The sequence below is a fragment of the Drosophila persimilis genome, unplaced genomic scaffold (assembly GCF_003286085.1).
Source record: "Drosophila persimilis strain 14011-0111.01,24,50 unplaced genomic scaffold, DperRS2 tig00000985-arrow-arrow-pilon, whole genome shotgun sequence".
NCBI lineage: Eukaryota > Metazoa > Arthropoda > Insecta > Diptera > Drosophilidae > Drosophila > Drosophila persimilis.
Window position 1 is genome coordinate 49483 of NW_020825390.1, and position 20989 is coordinate 70471.

At 46.6% G+C, this 20989-nt stretch overlaps 1 protein-coding gene across 1 annotated transcript; it reads right to left on the reverse strand.

The window, feature by feature from the left end:
• Window positions 1-1140: 1140 nt before the first annotated feature.
• On the reverse strand, window positions 1141-1899 carry LOC113566808. The gene is made up of 2 exons (XM_026993970.1): window positions 1683-1899; window positions 1141-1567 (listed from the first exon to the last, which is right to left on the reverse strand). The coding sequence occupies exons 1-2, from the start codon at window positions 1892-1894 to the stop codon at window positions 1399-1401; spliced, it is 381 nt and encodes a 126-aa protein (XP_026849771.1). The 5' UTR covers window positions 1895-1899; the 3' UTR covers window positions 1141-1398.
• Window positions 1900-20989: the final 19090 nt, after the last annotated feature.

A 20989-nucleotide genomic window follows, 5' to 3' on the forward strand; every position in this document is an offset into this window, starting at 1 on the left:
CGTGGATGCGCCAGAGGGAAAGCACTGATGGAGGCTGTACACACCAACAACGGCTGCAATTTGCTGGCCACCGGTGGTGCCACACACTATCCCTACGACAAAAAAAAGAGACCATCAGCGATTGACTTTGGAATCTACAAAGGAATCCACGACACTCACCTGAGTATCCGTTCAAGCTCGGATTTGGACTCTGATCACTTGCTGCTCAGGGTGGAGTTGACGATCGGCAGCGGTGGACGTAGACATCCTACGCCCACAGTCAGGAAACATCTGCTCCCAGCACGTGCCAATATCAGCCTGTTCCAAAAGTCGCTGGAACGGTTGATCAATCTCAACACCGAGATTAGAATAGCGCAGGACATTGATGACGTCGTTGACTTGTTTTTGAACAACATACGGGTAGCAGCAGCAGCAGCATCAACACAACATCAACAGCAGCACCCAAGCACACATCGAAGATGGCCACAGCAGCGTCAGCATCAACATCAGCAGCGGTCACAGCAACATCACCGGCACCACCACCTTATGCTGGACGAGGCTACAAGCGAGCTGCTTTCCATCAAACAGCAGTGCAAGAGGATCTGGCTGGCGACCCGCACCATCGAAGCCAGACGAAACTATAGGGCGGCGCAAAATCGTCTTAACAAGGGGCTCACAATCCTGAAAACAAAAACATCAACAAACTGTTCACAGGGATTGACAACAAAGACCGGTATCAAATGCAGAAACTTTGGAAACTGACCAGCACAATCAAAAGACAGCCGCAGCCAAACTGGCCACAGAGGCTGCCAACTATGACCGGAGGCAAGGCAAGTGTCTCGTGGACAAAGTCAACAGCCGAGACAGCCGATGCCTTTGCTACTCACCTGGAGGAGAGATTCAGCCCGATACTGTCCAATTCAGATGAAGAGCGGGCCGCAATCAACAGAGAGCGTGAGCAGTCAAAACGGCAGAAGCAGCTACAACCGGACCAGGAAACCAGGATTCCCTTCAGACCAGTCACACTGCCTGAGCTGATGCAGATTGTGGATGCATTGGAGCTGTCCAAATCACCTGGGGGAGACAAAATCAATAACAAACTGATTAAAAATTTGCCAAAAAAAGCGCTATTATATTTAATATTAATATATAACTCCATTTTCAGACTGGGCCACTTTCCAAGTCAGTGGAAACATGCCCAGATTAAAATGATTTTAAAGCCGGGCAAAAACACAGCAGACATGTGTTCCTACCGGCCAATCAGTCTATTATCTGGCCTTTCAAAGATCTTTGAAAAATTGCTGATGGCGAGACTGTTTGAGGTGGAGAATTTTGCCAAGGCCGTACCCAATTACCAATTTGGATTTCGGCGGGAGCATGGCACTGAGCAGCAGCTGGCTCGAGTCACTCAATATATCCTCAAGGCGTATGAGAAAAAACAAGTTTGCTCGGCAATTTTTCTGGACATTTCCGAAGCTTTTGACCGAGTATGGCATGAAGGGCTGCTGTACAAGTTGATGAAGCTGCTGCCTTTAAATTTGTACTGCATTCTGGAGAGCTACCTGGCTGAACGCACTTTTCGTGTGAGCTGCGGAGACGAGGAACTTTCAAGAATCGGGAAAATATCAGCTGGAGTCCCACAGGGCAGTGTTCTTGGACCAATATTATACACAATCTATGCCTCAGACATGCCAATGCCTCACCTCATCCCGGACAGCACTGGCTTCCATCCAGAACGGGAATCAATGCTGCTGTCCACGTATGCCGACGACACGGTGATAATGAGCGCATCTGCAATCCCAATACACCCAGGATGCACTGTCGATGGAGATGGCGCGCTGGCCAGTGTCGTCTGTAGTGGCTGGCCTCGTTGGATTGCTGCCGTTTTGTGATGATGGCGTGACGTCACGGCCATCAGTTGGCGGCAGCATAATCGGAGCCTCCAGATTGGGCACAACTTGCAACAAAATGTTGCGGTTAGTGGCGAGCCAGCTTCTGGAGAGGTTTGATCTGTATGTGTAGTGGCAGGTAAGTGTGATTAGTGAGAGTATTGGCTATTTTGTGTTGATGCGTGAATTGATGATTTTTCTTCTTTTTTCAGTGGCAGCCTGTGGACCTGTATGTTGTTGGCGACGGCGATATGGACTCCAAATTTCGCCCATTTGGCAGGAAAAGGGTGGCGAAATTGACGTGGCAGCTGCTGGAGGGGCAGCTCTGTCGGTGGACTGGCAGGTAAGTATGTTTTATGTGTATTTTGACAATTTTGCGTAGATGTGCGAATTGACGTTTTATACCCGATACTCAAAATGAGTATTGGGGTATATTAGATTTGTGGTAAAAGTGGATGTGTGTAACGTTCAGAAGGAATCGTTTCCGACCCCATAAAGTATATATATTCTTGATCAGCATCAATAGCCGAGTCGATTTAGCCCTGTCTGTCTGTCCGTCCGTCCGTCTGTCCGTCCCCTTCAGCGCCTAGTGCTCAAAGACTATAAGAGCTAGAGCAACGATTTTTTGGATCCAGACTTCTGTGATAGGTCACTGCTACAAAAATATTTCAAAACTTCGCCCCGCCCACTTCCGCCCCCACAAAGGACGAAAATCTGTGGCATCCACATTTTTAAAGATACGATAAAACCAAAAACGCAGAATCATAGAGAATGACCATATCTATCCAGTTGCTGAATTTGGATCAGATCGGATAATTTTTATAGCCGAAAAGAAAAAAAAAACAATTTTCAGTGGCTACCCAGCGCCCGACGTCACGCTCAGACTGATTTTCTGTCTCTGTCGCACGCACTCTTTGTCGTGTCGTTTAATATTAGCGCCGTCTGCCGGAGGAGAGCCATACTGACTTAGTATCGGGTATAACTGTAGAGTTGCGGTGTCCGCAGCAACTCATAACGTTCCCCCTCGTTGCTGATGCTGTTGTTGTTGATATTGTTGTTGCTGCGGCTGTGGGCGTTCGGTCTCCGTCTCCATCTGTTGCTGTTGCTGTTCCCTCTGCTGCTCATTTGCTTTTGAATAGCGGCGTTGCTATTGGCAGAAATGTAATTTCTTCGTCATCTGTATCCGTATCGATCGCCGTGCATCTCCGTTTGAGAGGCGATCGATAGGATGAGTTCGTTATTTGCTCCTTTGTTAAGGGGGTCAAGTGTCGTCAATTGTTATACCCGATACTCAAAATGAGTATTGGGGTATATTAGATTTGTGGTAAAAGTGGATGTGTGTAACGTCCAGAAGGAATCGTTTCCGACCCTATAAAGTATATATATTCTTGATCAGCATCAATAGCCGAGTCGATTGAGCCCTGTCTGTCTGTCCGTCCGTCCGTCTGTCCGTCTGTCCGTTTGTCCGCCTGTCCGTCCCCTTCAGCGCCTAATGCTCAAAGACTATAAGAGCTAGAACAACGATGTTTTGGATCCAGACTTCTGTGATATGTCACTGCTCACTGCTCAGAGACTATTAAGGCTAGAGTAACCAAATTTGGTACACACACTCCTTTAAGATGTCACTATAAAACGTATATCTCAGAATTTCGCCCCACCCCCATCCGCCCCCACAAAGGACGAAAATCTGTTGCATCCACAATATTGCAGATTTGAGAAAACTAAAAACGCAGAATCATAGATAATGACCATATCTATTAGATTGCTGAATCTGGATCAGATCAGATCATTTTTATAGCCAAAAGGAACAAATCAATTTGCAGTGGCTACGCAGCGCCCGACGTCACGCTCAGACTGATTTTCTGTCTCTCTCGCACGCACTCTTTGTCGTGTCGTTAAATATTAGCGGCGTCTGCCGGAGGAGAGCCATACTGACTTAGTATCGGGTGTAACTCTAGAGTTGCGGTGTCCGCAGCAACTCACAACGTTCCCCCTCGTTGTTGTTTATATTTGTCATTTCTTTGCTGCTGCTGCTGTTGCTGGTCATTTATTTGTTGCATCTCTCTTTTTGGCTTGTGTGAATGTATGTGTACGTTTTGGTTTTTGTTTCGATGCGTTTGGCGGCAAACGTTTGTTGGGCTTTAGAATAGCGGCTGGCGAGAGAGCGCAGGCGTCACTCAGTCCTGGATTTGATTGCAATGCCTGGTCGCTGGCTGTTTGGCGCGAACTCAAAGGGGCTTGGCACTTGTTGTTGTGCGAATTGATGTGCTCGTTAGTAAGAGCGAGAGTGCCGCTATTTCGGCCTGCCTTTGCGGTTTTTGGCGGCGTCCCTGCCTGACTGTGTGTTAGTGTGTGGGTGATGACGTCATTTCTGGCTAGGATTGTCGGCTCAATTTGATCGCGGAGGCCCCTGTCCCTGAAGCGTCGGTCGAATTCGACCACCGTCCTCTCGAGTGAGCTCACTGGGGAGTCCATCTCCGCCAGCTTCGCATCCCCCTCGGAGTCGAGCATCGACTCGTAGCGGGACCGACCATGGGGTTTGGTGGACCACATCAGGGTCAGAGGAATGGGACACGCACTCACCGCCCTCGGCAGATGTCTGTGTAGCCGGATTGTCCATGGGGAGCGTCGTCAGATTTGGAGCAACTGCATACTGGCCTGGTCCAGTGGCGTCAAATGAGATGGTTTTCCTCATCTTTATGGTCTGCAGCTTGGTTCTGCTGCGTGGTCGAGATTGGGAAAAATGGCTTCCACTTTCACTGTCGTCGGCCCTATATTGTTTGTTATATTGTTTTGTATTGGCACAATTGTTAATTAATTAATGTTCTTAGTCCCGATCAACATATATTTATCCACGCACTATGCCCGACAAAACACAAAACAAACGAGGGGGAACGTTGTGAGTTGCTGCGGACACCGCAACTCTACAGTTATACCCGATACTAAGTCAGTATGGCTCTCCTCCGGCAGACGGCGCTAATATTTAACGACACGACAAAGAGTGCGTGCGAGAGAGACAGAAAATCAGTCTGAGCGTGACGTCGGGCGCTGCGTAGCCAATGCAAATTGATTTGTTCCTTTTGGCTACAAAAATTATCTGATCTGATCCAAATTCAGCAACTGGATAGATATAGTCATTCTCTATGATTCTGCGTTTTTAGTTTTCTCGAATCTGCAATATTGTGGATGCAACAGATTCTCGTCCTTTGTGGGGGCGGAAGGGGGTGGGGCGAACTTCTGAGATATACGTTTTATAGTGACATCTTAAAGGAGTGTGTGTACCAAATTTGGTTACTCTAGCCTTAATAGTCTCTGAGATTTGTGGTTGCCTCAGATTTTCGTCCTTTGCGGGGGCGGAAGGGGGTGTGGCGAAATTTGGACACGAAACGGTCAAGGTCCGATATCACAGGAGTGTGGATACCAAATTTGGTTGCTCTGGCTCTTATAGGTTCTGAGATCCTTGAACTCATATTTTGCAATTGGCAAAACCGACCATGAAACCTGTGTGTTAGAGTGAGACAGAGCGAGAAAGAGTGAAATTGTTTTCGTGATTCTGGCTATAATAATTATACGATCTGGTTCAGATTTTGCACTCTAGAAGATATAGTCATCTTCTACGATTCTGCGTTTCTAGTTTTCTCGTATCGTCGAAATTGTGGATGCCACAGATTTTCGCCCTTTGTGGGGGCGGAAGTGGGCGGGGCAAAGTTTTGAAATATTTTTGGAGCAGTGACATATCACAGAAGTCTGGATCCAAAACATCGTTGCTCTAGCTCTTATAGTCTTTGAGCATTAGGCGCTGAAGGGGACGGACAGACGGACGGACGGACAGACGGACAGACGGACGGACGGACAGACGGACAGACAGACATGGCTACATCGACTCGGCTATTGATGCTGATCAAGAATATATATACTTTATGAGGTCGGAAACGATTCCTTCTGGACGTTACACACATCCACTTTTACCACAAATCTAATATACCCCAATACTCATTTTGAGTATCGGGTATAAAAACACAAGTCTTTTTTTTCCAAATTAATTGCTGCGAGAGCGCACCCGTCTTTCGCTTCGACGATGCGAACACTCGCCCGCCAGCTATGCTAGTCTGGCGATCAACTTATTAAGCACTTTCCATTACCTGTATGTCGGCAATATTTGTGAAAGCTTGATTGACAAGAATAAGGTTTTTTTTTTAATTTTTGCGGGCAATTGACATTAACATGGTTCTAACAGACGTTTGACATGGAACATAAATTAACATCTGGCAGCCCTAATTTGTCATTCACAAGAATTGACGTACATTAATAGAAACAGGTGGTCACAAAGAGATAAGTATTGGACAAATTGCAACATTAATAACATTTATAGACTATTTTCATTTTATTTATTTTCGATTTCAGGTACTGGAGGAACATCGTCGTCGTCTGGAGCAGAGTGGATGGCACAGGGCGCATCCGCCTCAGCGCTGGATGTGCACATGTGATTGATGCAGCAGAACACGCATCTGCGGCATCGGAATTGGCGGAGACTTGAACTTGGAGTTGGCGTGCACGGTGATGGTAAATAGCGAGCGACTCTTCTCCTGCTGCCCACGTTGCTTCTGCCTGGAGATCTGGAGATTGGCACCGAGATGCGTCGACCAACAGAATTGGCTGAGGACGAACGTAATTTGGCTGCATCCGAGTGGCTGCTGGTCCGGACACCCAGGATGCACTGTCGATGGAGATGGCGCGCTGGCCAGTGTCGTCTGTAGTGGCTGGCCTCGTTGGATTGCTGCCGTTTTGTGATGATGGCGTGACGTCACGGCCATCAGTTGGCGGCAGCATAATCGGAGCCTCCAGATTGGGCACAACTTGCAACAAAATGTTGCGGTTAGTGGCGAGCCAGCTTCTGGAGAGGTTTGATCTGTATGTGTAGTGGCAGGTAAGTGTGATTAGTGAGAGTATTGGCTATTTTGTGTTGATGCGTGAATTGATGATTTTTCTTCTTTTTTCAGTGGCAGCCTGTGGACCTGTATGTTGTTGGCGACGGCGATATGGACTCCAAATTTCGCCCATTTGGCAGGAAAAGGGTGGCGAAATTGACGTGGCAGATGCTGGAGGGGCAGCTCTGTCGGTGGACTGGCAGGTAAGTATGTTTTATGTGTATTTTGACCATTTTGCGTAGATGTGCGAATTGACGTTTTATACCCGATACTCAAAATGAGTATTGGGGTATATTAGATTTGTGGTAAAAGTGGATATGTGTAACGTCCAGAAGGAATCGTTTCCGACCCCATAAAGTATATATATTCTTGATCAGCATCAATAGCCGAGTCGATTGAGCCCTGTCTGTCTGTCCGTCTGTCCGTCCGTCCGTCTGTCCGTCCCCTTCAGCGCCTAGTGCTCAAAGACTATAAGAGCTAGAGCAACGATGTTTTGGATCCAGACTTCTGTGATATGTCACTGCTACAAAAATATTTCAAAACTTCGCCCCGCCCACTTCCGCCCCCACAAAGGACGAAAATCTGTGGCATCCACATTTTTAAAGATACGATAAAACCAAAAACGCAGAATCGGAGAGGATGCCTATATCTTCTAGAGTGCAAAATCTGAACCAGATCGTAGAATTATTATAGCCAGAATCAAGAAAACAATTTCATTCTTTCTCGCTCTTTCTCTCTCTAACACACAGGTTTCATTGTCGGTTTTGCCAATTGCAAAATATGAGTTCAAGGATCTTAGAACCCATAAGAGCTAGAGCAACCAAATTTGGTATCCACACTCCTGTGATATCGGACCTTGACCGTTTTATGTCAAAATTTCGCCACACCCCCTTCCGCCCCCACAAAGGACGAAAATCTGTCGCATCCACAATATTGAGGATACGAGAAAACTAAAACGCAGAATCATAGATAATGACTATATCTATCAAATTGCTGAATCTGAATCAGATCAGATCATTTTTATAGCCAAAAGGAACAAGTCAATTTGCAGTGGCTACGCAGCGCCCGACGTCACGCTCAGACTGATTTTCTGTCTCTCTCGCACGCACTCTTTGTCGTGTCGTTTAATATTAGCGGCGTCAACCGGAGGAGAGCCATACTGACTTAGTATCGGGTATAACTGTAGAGTTGCGGTGTCCGCAGCAACTCACAACGTTCCCCCTCGTTGTTTATTTTGATTGTCAATTATTTGCTGTTGCTGCTGGTCATTTATTTGTTGTTTTTGCATGCCGGTATTTCCGCTATTTCGGCCTGCCTTTGCGGTTTTTGGCGGCGTCCCTGCCTGCCTGTGTGTTAGTGTGTGGGCGTAGTGGGACCGACCATGGGTCTTGGTGGACACTTCCGAGTTGGAAAGTAGGGACACGTACTCACCGGCACAATTGTTTATTAATTAATGTTCATCTTCCCGATAGACATATATTTATCCACGCACAAGACACGACAAAACAAACGAGGGGGAACGTTGTGAGTTGCTGCGGACACCGAAACTCTACAGTTATACCCGATACTAAGTCAGTATGGCTCTCCTCCGGTTGACGCCGCTAATATTAAACGACACGACAAAGAGTGCGTGCGAGAGAGACAGAAAATCAGTCTGAGCGTGACGTCGGGCGCTGCGTAGCCACTAAAAATTGATTTCTTGCTTTTGGCTACAAAAATGATCCGATCTGATCCAGATTCGGCAACCGGATAGATATGGTCATTGTCTATGATTCTGCGTTTTTAGTTTACTCGATTTTGCAATATTGTGGATGCAACAGATTTTCGTCCTTTGTGTGGGCGGAAGGGGGTGGGGCGAAATTTTGAGATATACGTTTTATAGTGAGATCTAACAGGAGTGCGGATACCAAATTTGGTTACTCTAGCCTTAATAGTCTCTGAGATTTATGAATATCCCCAGATCTGCATCCTTTGCGGGGGCGGAAGGGGGTGTGGCGAAATTTTGAAACAAACTCGTCTCGGTCCGATATATTAGGAGTGTGGATACCAAATTTGGTTGCTCTAGCTTTTATAGTCTCTGAGATCTAGGCGCTAATGTTTTACTCTAAGCAAAGCCGCCTATGCTACGTGTGTGTTAGAGAGAGACAGGGCGAGAAAAAATGAAATTGTTTTCTTGATGCTGGCTATAATAATAATACGATCCAATTCAGATTCTGCAGTCTTAAAGATATGGTCATTCTCTACGATTCAGCGTTTTTGGTTTTCTCGTATCTTTAAAATTGTGGATGCCACAGATTTTCGCCCTTTGTGGGGGCGGAAGTGGGCGGGGCGAAGTTTTGAAATATTTTTGTAGCAGTGACATATCACAGAAGTCTGCATCCAAAACATCGTTGCTCTAGCTCTTATAGTCTTTGAGCATTAGGCGCTGAAGGGGACGGACAGACGGACGGACGGACATGGCTCAATCGACTCGGCTATTGATGCTGATCAAGAAACGATTCCTTCTGGACGTTACACACATCCACTTTTACCACAAATCTAATATACCCCAATACTCATTTTAAGTATCGGGTATAAAAACACAAGTCTTTTTTTTTCCAAATTAATTGCTGCGAGAGCGCACCCGTCTTTCGCTACGACGATGCGCACACTCGCCCGCCAGCTATGCTACCCTGGCGATCAATTTATAAAGCACTTTCCATTACCTGTATGTCGGCAATATTTGTGAAAGCTTGATTGACAACAATAATGTTTTTTTTTTAATTTTTGCGGGCAATTGACATTAACATGGTTCTAACAGACGTTTGACATGGAACATAAATTAACATCTGGCAGCCCTAATTTGTCATTCACAAGAATTGACGTACATTAATAGAAACATGTGGTCACAAAGAGATAAGTATTGGACAAATTGCAACAGCCGACGCCAGTGAAAGTGGAAGCCATTTTTTCCCATCTCTACCACGCAGCAGAACCAAGCAGCAGACCATAAAGATGAGGAAAACCATCTCAATTGACGCCACTGGACCAGGCCAGTATGCAGTTGCTCCAAATCTGACGACGCTCCCCATGGACAATCCGGCTACACAGACATCTGCCGAGGGCGGTGAGTGCGTGTCCCATTCCTCTGACCCTGATGTGGTCCACCAAACCCCATGGTCGGTCCCGCTACGAGTCGATGCTCGACTCCGAGGGGGATGCGAAGCTGGCGGAGATGGACTCCCCAGTGAGCTCACTCGAGAGGACGGTGGTCGAATTCGACCGACGCTTCAGGGACAGGGGCCTCCGCGATCAAATTAAGCCGCCAATCCTAGCCAGAAATGACGTCATCACCCACACACTAACACACAGTCAGGCAGGGACGCCGCCAAAAACCGCAAAGGCAGGGCGAAATAGCGGCACTCTCGCTCTTACTAACGAGCACATCAATTCGCACAACAACAAGTGCCAAGCCCCTTTGAGTTCGCGCCAAACAGCCAGCGACCAGGCATTGCACTCAAATCCATGACTGAGTGACGCCTGCGCTCTCTCGGCAGCCGCTACTCTAAAGCCCAACAAACGTTTGCCGCCAAACGCATCGAAACAAGAACCAAAACGTACACATACATTCACACAAGCCAAAAAGAGAGATGCTCTCCCTCTCTCCCCGACTAACCAGAAGCAGAACGCAAAACGTAACACAAACAAAAACAATAACAACGAGGGGGAACGTTGTGAGTTGCTGCGGACACCGCAACTCTACGGTTATACCCGATACTAAGTCAGTATGGCTCTCCTCCGGCAGACGCCGCTAATATTAAGCGGCACGACAAACAGTGTGTGCGAGAGAGACAGAAAATCAGTTTGAGCGTGACGTCGGGCGCTGCGTAGCCACTGCAAATTGATTTGTTCCTTTTGACTATAAAAATGATCTGATCTGATACAGATTCAGCAATCTTATAGATATGGTCATTATCTATGATTCTGCGTTTTTAGTTTTTTCAAATCTGCAATATTGTGGATGCAACAGATTTTCGTCCTTTGTGGGGGCGGATGGGGGTGGGGCGAAATTCTGAGATATACGTTTTATAGTGAGATCTAACAGAAGTGCGGATACCAAATTTGGTTACTCTAGCCTTAATAGTCTCTGAGATTTGTGGTTGCCCCAGATTTTCGTCCTTTGCGGGGGCGGAAGGGGGTTTGGCGAAATTTGGACACGAAACGGTCAAGGTCCGATATCACAGGAGTGTGGATACCAAAGTTGGTTGCTCTAGCTCTTATGGGTTCTGAGATCCTTGAACTCATATTTGGCAATTGGCAAAACCGACCATGAAACCTGTGTGTTAGAGTGAGACAGAGCGAGAAAGAGTGAAATTGTTTTCGTGATTCTGGCTGTAATAATTATACGATCTGGTTCAGATTTTGCACTCTAGAAGATATAGTCATCTTCTACGATTCTGCGTTTTTAGTTTTCTCGTATCGTCGAAATTGTGGATACCACAGATTTTCGCCCTTTGTGGGGGCGGAAGTGGGCGGGGCAAAGTTTTGAAATATTTTTGGAGCAGTGACATATCACAGAAGTCTGGATCCAAAACATCGTTGCTCTAGCTTTTATAGTCTTTGAGCATTAGGCGCTGAAGGGGACGGACAGACGGACGGACGGACAGACAGTCATGGCTCAATCGACTCGGCTATTGATGCTGATCAAGAATATATATACTTTATAGGGTCGGAAACGATTCCTTCTGGACGTTACACACATCCACTTTTACCACAAATCTAATATACCCCAATACTCATTTTGAGTATCGGGTATAATAACAAAGCCAGCTGCCAGACCTACACCAACACCAATACATTGACCGACGCCGAACCTCAAATCGGCATGCAAAAACAACAAATAAATGACCAGCAGCAGCAGCAGCAGCAAAGATATGACAAATATAAACAACAACAATTGACGACACTTGAAGCCAATACTAGACGGAGCAGAAAATTCTTATTACCCATAATGACACAAGCGGACGTACAAATTAAACCGACAAGGCTTAATACCAACTCAAAATTGGTAAACGAATGGCTTACCTGTGTGCCCCCGCTAATGGGTAATGAGCACCCTATGCCCCTGCCACTGACCCCCTTAACAAAGGAGCAAATAACGGACTCATCCTATCGATCGCCTCTCAAACGGAGATGCACGGCGATCGATACGGATACAGATGATGAAGAAATTACATTTCTGCCAATAGCAACGCCGCTATTCAAAAGCAAATGAGCAGCAGAGGGAACAGCAACAGCAACAGATGGAGACGGAGACCGAACGCCCACAGCCGCAGCAACAACAATATCAACAACAACAGCATCAGCAACCAGCCAATCTGCTTGCAATGCCCGGACCACTACCATTAACTGACACCAGGGCCCCTTCACTCTTCCTGCCCCTGGTGCCGGAAATAGTCTTCCTTATCAATAAGCTCAACAGCAACCCAAAAGATAGTGAAATTCTTGACCAAAGCCATGGCCAATGGTGGGCTCAGAGTCCAATCCTGAACGCCCTTGCTGATGAAGACATTCAGCTCCACACCCACCAGCCTCGTAGCGCCAAGGGGTTCAGGTTGGTCATCCGAAATCTGCACCACTCCACACCATGCGACTGGGTAACAGAGGAGCTTAAGCAGCTGGGGTATACCACTCGGTTCATCCGAGTGGTGAAAAACAGATACAGCGGAGCCCATGAAGGACAGCGGTCATGAGGGGATCCTGACAGTAAAACAAATGTCCAGCCAACGCTTTGCGATCGAGCGACAATCTAAGCCGCGAGACCCAGCCCAATGTCATCGTTGCCAGGCATTAAGGCACACGAAGAACTACCGCGGCGGAGCACCCCACTACGGCATGCCGAAAGCCAAGGAATGTAGCCCCGAAATGCGCCAACTGCAGTGGCTCTCATGTCAGCTGCTATAAAGGATGCGACGAATTTAAAAAGGCTCGAGGTAAATTGAGGGCGAATCGACTCATTGCTGAGCAGCGTCAGCAGCATTACCAACAGCAACGCCAGCAGCCACAGCAGCCAACCGAATACCAACGTCCACAAACGCAGCGCCGAACTGCCAATCCCAGCAACAACAACAGACAGCAAACACAAGCACCAGAAGCAAGGGCATTGATATAGACTAAACTCACAATAATCACACGTACCTGCCACGCCTCCGACAGAGCTGCCTCTCCAGCAGTTGCCACACCAAATTCACCATCCACTTTCTGCCAATTGGACGAAGTTTGAGGACTCGTGGATGACGCCTCTCCCATTCAACACAAAATTCCGAGCAGCCACTGTAAATAAACAAAAAACGTCAATTCGCACATCTACGCAAAATGGTCAAAACACACATAAAACATACTTACCTGCCAGTCCACCGACAGAGCTGCCCCTCCAGCAGCTGCCTCGTCAATTTCGCCACCCTTTTCCTGCCAAATGGGCGAAATTTGGAGTCCATATCGCCGTCGCCAACAACATCCAGGTCCACAGGCTGCCACTGAAAAAAGAAGAAAAATCATCCATTCACGCATCAACACAAAATAGCCAATACGCTCACTAATCACACTTACCTGCCACTACACAGATCAACCTCTCCAGAAGCTGCCTCGCCACTAACCGCAACATTTTGTTGCAAGTTGTGCCCAATCTGGAGGCTCCGATTATGCTGCCGCCAACTGATAGCCGTGACGTCACGCCATCATCACAAAACGGCAGCAATCCAACGACGAGGCCAGCCACTACAGATGACACTGACCAGAGGGCCATCTCCATCGACAGTGCATCCTGGGTTTCCGGACCAGCAGCCACTCGGATGCAGCCAAATCACGTTCGTCCTCAGCCAATTCTGTTGGTCGACGCATCTCGGTTGGCCGGACCAGTGCCAATCTCCAGATCTCCAGGCAGAAGCAACGTGGGCAGCCGGAGCAGAGTAGCTCGCTATTTACCATCACCGTGCACGCCAACTCCAAGTTCAAGTCTCCGCCAATTCCGATGCCGCAGATGCTGCATCATCCGCTGCGGCGGATGCGCCCTGTGCCATCCACTCTTCTCCAGACGACGACGATGTTCCTCTAGTACCTGGAATAGAAAATACATAGAATTAAAATAGTCTATTAATGTCATTAATGTTGCAATTTGTCCAATACTTATCTCTTTGTGACCACCTGTTTCTATTAATGTACGTCAATTCTTGTGAATGACAAATTAGGGCTGCCAGATGTTAATTTATGTTCCATGTCAAACGTCTGTTAGAACCATGTTAATGTCAATTGCCTGTAATATTCGACGCTTGTCGTGCCGTTTATTTGAATTATGAACGGCTAACTCCCAAAATTACAGCCTAAAACTAGGCAGAAAAAAAAAAAAATTCGAGTTGCAGAGCTTGTGAGCTTTAACCATACATAGAGTATCAGCTGTTTTGCGACCAAGTGGCAACACTAAGATATGCAATTTTTCTGCTTTGCACTATATTTCATTAAATATTGCTGTGGCTGGATTCTGTATAACAGAAAAAGACCATAGAAGGTGTGGAAAAAACGTGGGTTGCTGTACCTAGTAGTCCCAGCCTCTGTCTTTTTTACCTCGTGGCCGTCAGAGTGACCGGCAGTGAAAAAAGAAGTCTGCTTGAGCTGACCCAGTTCTCTAAACAAGGTCAAGCCCAAAGTCAAAGCCTAGTGCAAGTGCCAAGTGCGGCTCAAAGTGATCATTGAATTTGAGTGGACGCGCCAGTTATATATCGCCAATACTGGGGCAGCCGTTCGACCATTTGGAAACGAGCGCCCCCAGTGTATCAACATTTTTCGAAACAGTGGTGCAATTCTGTTGAGGATTAGCACCACTAGTATCTACGTATTGAAACGCTGGTCTAGAAGATACAGATTGGTTATTCCCGGAGACCTCTTGGCCACGTGCCCGTACCACCGTTCGGTAGCCGAGGGCATGGACTTGCTCCTCAAGTAAACCCGATCGGTGTGCTCTGCAATCTTCGCCTGGACACGTTCGACCCATGGGGATGAGCTGAGTGACTCTTCAAATAAACCAGTCCCCCCCACGAGCAATCCAGTGTGCGAGGGTACCTAACCTCACGCCGCAGATGGACCGCGGTCATTGACCCCTGGCATCGGAAGCAGCTGATGTTACCTGCGCCCGGTACAATCGTGTGCCACCTTCAGACCTCGAGTGGGAACTCGGTCTCCAGCCGGGAAGCATCGAACCCGCATCGGATTTAGTTATATTCTCTATCTTTCTTTCGAAATTAGACCCGATATGCGAAACCCTGTTTTTTTTTATCCGCTTTCTGTCTAACAATGTTCTTTTGATACGGCAAAAATGTGCAAAAGCCAAGTAAATACGGTATAAACCAAAAGGGAATTCCTGTCCATGGGCTAAGTCGAACTTGAACAAATGAGTAGTGTATTAATACCAATTATTTTTACAGTTTTTGATTTTGGTTGCCACGCATTCATCTCATCATCTATGCAGATACTCATCACAATCACACACATCATCATACTCATCCACCCATCAAATCACCTCATCCAACACACAACGAAAGATCTTTCTGCGTGGGAGTCAAAGTTATTAATCGTTTCGTAAGTGATTATAAAAAAAAAAAAAAACAAGTAAGCCATCGGAAAAGAATGAATGTGCGGTAACTATTCGTTGGTCTTCAACCATGATCACGGTTTTACACACGTAGTACTCATGCCTTTAAACGACTTTCCATATACCCGATTTTTGTCTGGTTTTGGCACTGCCCAAGTACCGTAATGACATATGACGTTTCCTTGTTCATATGATGAACACGTACCTATTTCTTGCCTTTATCTATACATACTACTAATCATTTTTATAGATTTAAGAACATTATACGCTACCTCGCCCCTATGATACTCTTAATACTAGTAATACTCTATAAATGTAAGACGATACCGAGTAGCAGGCGTATATTAGGGACTAGATCCTATTAGCGTTAGGTTTGATAGGAGTTTAAATGAAGAATTATGGATTGTTTAAATAAAGTAGTTTTGGAAATGAACCGTGGCTAAATAGATTATATCGGAACCATGCAACCTCGAAAAACGGAGATGTGACCCACCGCAGTCTTTGTTGGAGGGATCCTGACGATTAATAGGTGGCCCTGAAGGATCATGGTAGGGTGGGCGTTCTCGCCAATGGGCGATACCGCAGCCGACAAAGATCTGACCGGTGATCTTCTTCGTTCACGTGTACATGCTGATCTGTCCCTTTGACCCCCCTGTATCCCGTTTCCTAGTATCCTTTCCCTACTCGTACGCGATTTTTTTTATAAATTCTTATCTCGACCATTTGCCAGAGCTATAAATGGGTAGTAAAATTTCCTCCATGCCCACACCCCGCCGACCAGAGACAAAAGCCGAAGCCAGCGCGTACTTCCTACTCCCGTTTACTTATCATCAGCTCCTCGACCCTGTACGTTGTATGCTACAGGTAAAGACAAATTTTAAATGGCAATTGGTTCGAAAAGTCTGTCACGATTTTATGGCAGGGTTTCTTAAAGAATTTGTAAATTTGGCGCCCAACGTGGGGCCCTTCTTCGGCTTGCCCCGACCAAGAAAGTTTTATAAAGTCATCAACACCAATGCGAGCTGCATCTCAATGCAGTGGCACAAGACTTATTCCTTCATCCATTAATTCCCAACAGATATACATGGTCGTGCATTGTCTGGGTGATTGACTTCGAGTAGCTGGATTGCGTAGCAGTTTCTAAAAGACTTTAAAGCCCCGCGCTCGAGGTTAATCAAATTACTAGGCATAGTAACGAACCTGTAGTATCTGGCCGGATAGGCCACTCCGCTAAATAGCGCGTTCTAATGTTTCGGTCGGATTTAGGTTTCAAAGTGGATTAGCTCTACTGCCTACCCACCAAGATGGGAGCGTGTTGTTTGGGGGATGAACTTGTCCATACCGTTGCTGATCATTGTCTGCCGTTTTGGCCTGGATCAGGTTAGTCAGTGGTTTAGAGCTACGGCCTGCCCGCGAACGAAGGCAATAGAATCGGAGATGGTATATTTCCTGGGTCAGCATAACCTTGTCTTCTTCTTCAGTTTTTCTATTGTTGTTCCGTTTTTTTTTGTTTGACAGACGTAGGTGGAATGGCTCTACTGTATTGTGGTTCTGGACGACCTACAGTTTTTGCGACCTACAGTATAAGTAGAGGGCCATCGGTTTGTCAGGGTTTCGGATTGCTCGGATATCCGTCAGTGGTGTAGAACTACCGAACGGTCCCAGTTCATCCGATGACTCATTGTACTGATTGTTGATTGTTAATAATATCACCAGAGTCAGTGGGGGACACACTCCTATTAGACGAATGTTGCATGGTTTCCGAATTTTGTGGATACAGAGTAGATATATCGATCGTTAAAAGTTAATAATCGAGAGTAGAAAAGAAAATCATATATTAGTAAAATTAGGATAGGATGTCATTGGATTGGAGTTTTGACGAGATTGATCAAAACGACCATTCCGATATTATCTGTTGTATTTGCGTAAGACAGGTAGAATATCGGACACAGCTTTTAAGAACAAGTTGTAACCACGTATTTCATTTAGTGTGTTTTAATACGAGAAGAGGTGAAAAGACCGTGTGCCCGGCGTGCAACAAGCCCCTACAATCATCTGCTCCTAGCTTAGCTGAGGAATTAGCCGTAGCGCAGGCGTCCGCCTCGAACGTAGAGTCTTCTCAGCTTCGAATGAGAACCAGATCACAGCGTGTGACAGCAGGTCCAGCTGCGAATACTGAAAATTTACCTTCCGTTGGTCCAACTGAAGTCGGTGTACCAATCATGCCAGTTCAGAGTAGCGAGCCAGCGAATGAAGCAAGCCCAGGCTTGGCTCAAATGGCACAGGCGTTGACGGACGCTATGGGTCAAATCGGGTTGTTGTCTCAAGCCATGACTCAAATGACTCAGACTATGGAAATAGGATTCCAACGTTTGGCAAGTCCAACGGTACAGCCGCCGAATGACCAAGCTGCTGGATCTTCACAGCCTAGTGGAGAAAATCAAACCTTCGAACAGTTGTTCCAAATACCAACTCGAGAATCCGTAGGTGCCCCGATAAATCAGGCTAATGAGTCTAATGTCTCGGTAACCCCATGGGGATCCCAACAGATAGCGGGACTACGACCAGATAGGATTGGACAAATAATCGCAGGATGGAAGGTGCGGTTTTCCGGAAATTCGTCCATGTCGGTGGAAGATTTCATATATCGGATAGAAGCGCTAACCAAACAGACCTTAGAGGGTAATCTCGATCTAGTGGCCAGAAACGCCATTTATTTATTTGAAGCCAGTGCGAGCGAGTGGTTTTGGCGTTACCATAAAAGCGTACCATCCGTGACCTGGCCGCAGCTAAGTACAGCCTTAAAAACTCGATTTAGAGATGGGCGTACCGATCTGGAAATTCGTACGGCAATAGTGCAACGAAAGCAGAAGCCGCACGAACTATTTGATACATTTTACGAAGCCATTGTAACCTTGTCCGACAAACTAGTCAACCCCATGTCCGAAATGTCGCTGTTGGAAGTGCTAAAGTCGAATCTCTTGGCCGATATCCAACATGAAATTTTATACATTCCCATTCTGTCAGTAGCACAATTGCGCAACATAGTGCGTACTCGCGAACGGTTTTTGCAATCAGTGGCTAAGCCTATGGGCAGCGCTGAGCCGAAGCGTAATCCTATACGACGACAGGTGCATGAAATTGTGGTACAGACAGACAAGGAAGGCGATGAGGTCGATGAAACAGAACAGCTAGATATCGGTGCAGTAACCCTTTCCTGTTGGAACTGTGGTTGTCAGGGGCATCGGTATCAAGACTGCGTAGGTGATCGCACCGTCTTTTGTTACGGCTGTGGCAAACGGGATACGTATAAACCGTCGTGCTCTAGGTGCAACGATCCAAAAAACTCGTCAAGCCGTGCACAATCGACAGGTGCACGCAAACCAAACAGTTCGAAAGCAACGAACACCATTTAATGGACGTTTCGACAGTTCCATTACTCCCTGACTTAAAAAAAACTCCCAGACATTCCTTCACCCACTTGTATTTTACCCCCAAGTGAGGACCGAATTCCATTACCGACTCGATCTCGAAAGCGATTGCTCCAATATCGGCAAACTGTCAAAACCGAGCGCTCTAACGTATTGGCGTCAGTCGTTAATACGTCTAAGGACTGGCGACCCTATGCGGAAGTCACCGTACTGGGAAGGACGCTCAGTGGACTGATGGACACCGGTGCATCCATAAGTTGCATAGGTGGGAAGTTTGCGGCCGACCTGGTTCAGAATCCGAACCAGATCAAGCCTGTGAGAGCAGCAGTACGTACGGCGGATGGGCAGAGCCAGCCAATAATTGGCAAGGTCACCACCGAAGTGGGTTTTCAAGGCCAGAAGAAAGTCTTGAAATTGTTTGTAGTCCCATCCTTGGCGCAAGACCTATATCTAGGCATAGACTTCTGGTCTCGTTTTAATTTGTTACCTGCTTTTCTAGCCAATAAATCATCCAGTCCAGAGGTGTCAAGCTTAGCATTTGATAGTACGTTACATGTGTGTTTGTCGAAGCATCAGCAAGCTCAGTTAGCAGAGACGGTCAACTTGTTTCCCTCCTTTGCGAAGCAAGGTCTGGGAAAAACCGGCTGGTTGTCGCACGATATTGAAGTGGGCAGCGCAAAGGCAATAAAGCAACGACATTATGCTGTGTCTCCAGCCGTTGAAAAGCTAATGTACGTAGAGGTAGACCGAATGTTAGCTCTTGGAGTAATCGAAGAATCAGATAGCGCATGGTCGTCACCCGTGGTCCTCGTTCGTAAACCGGGAAAGGTGCGATTATGCATCGACAGTCGGAAACTGAACGAAGTCACTGTTAAGAACGCTTATCCCATGCCATTGATCGATGGCATTCTCAGTCGGCTTCCTCGAGCTGAGTTCATTTCAAGCATCGATTTGAAGGATGCCTATTGGCAAATTCCGCTGGAAGTAAGCGCTCGTGAAAAAACGGCGTTTACCATCCCAGGGCGCCCGTTGTATCAGTACACGGTCATGCCCTTTGGGTTGTGTAATGCACCCCAAACGATGTCCAAGTTGATGGATAAAGTGATACCGCCATCTCTACGAAATGAGATATTTATTTATCTAGACGATTTGTTGGTGATCTCTGAATCCTTTGAGCAGCATATTCAAGTCCTCAATGTCCTGTCTGCCCGATTACGCGAAGCTGGTCTGACCATAAACGTGGAGAAGTCCAAATTTTGCCTAAAGGAGATCAAATACCTAGGACATATTATAGGCAACGGAACGATCCAGACAGATGTTGAGAAGGTCCAAGCGATTCAAGAGTTTCCGGTCCCCCGATCCGTGAAACAAGTCCGTAGGTTCTTAGGTCTCACTGGTTGGTACCACAAATTCATAAAAAATTATGCGGGTATCGCAGCACCAATCTCAGATACACTTAAGAGCAAGCGAAAATTTGAATGGACCGATGAAGCACAGAACGCGTTCGATTCCTTAAAATCACAGATGTGTAACGCTCCTGTGTTGCACAGTCCCGATTTTACCATTCCTTTTTCAATCCATTGTGATGCGAGTCACACAGGAGTGGGTGGTGTCCTGATGCAATCAGATGAAGATGGCAACGAGGTACCCATCGCTTTTATGTCACGCAAATTGAACCAATGTCAACGTAATTATTCCGTAACCGAAAAAGAGTGTTTGGCAGCGGTCATGTGCGTCAAGAAATTTAGAGCGTATGTAGAAGGGCATCAGTTTTCCATTATTACCGATCATGCCTCATTAAAATGGCTGATGTCACAGGCTGACCTAAACTCGAGACTAGCTCGATGGGCCCTGAAACTGCAAGGCTTCACCTTTAAGATTTTTCATAGAAAGGGTAGTCAGAACATCGTTCCGGATGCCTTATCACGAGTGCATACCGAAGACTTATCGTATATTGGCATTGATAGCCTAGTGGACCTTCAATCGGAAGCGTTTAAATCCACTGACTATCAGGAACTCATTGCGAAAATTCAAGCTAATCCAGATCGTTTACCTGATGTAAAAGTAATGGATAACCTTCTGTATCGTCGAGCTGAACACGCCACTGGTGAGCAAATTAGTGACGACATGTGCTGGAAA

Coding starts and splice junctions, on each gene's coding strand:
- LOC113566808 (XM_026993970.1), bottom strand. CDS start 1,894: ATGGCCGTGACGTCACGCCATCATCACAAAACGGCAGCAATCCAACGA. Junction 1,568..1,682: donor CCAGTGCTGTCCGGGATGAG/GTGAGGCATTGG, acceptor TCGTCTCCGCAG/CTCACACGAAAAGTGCGTTC.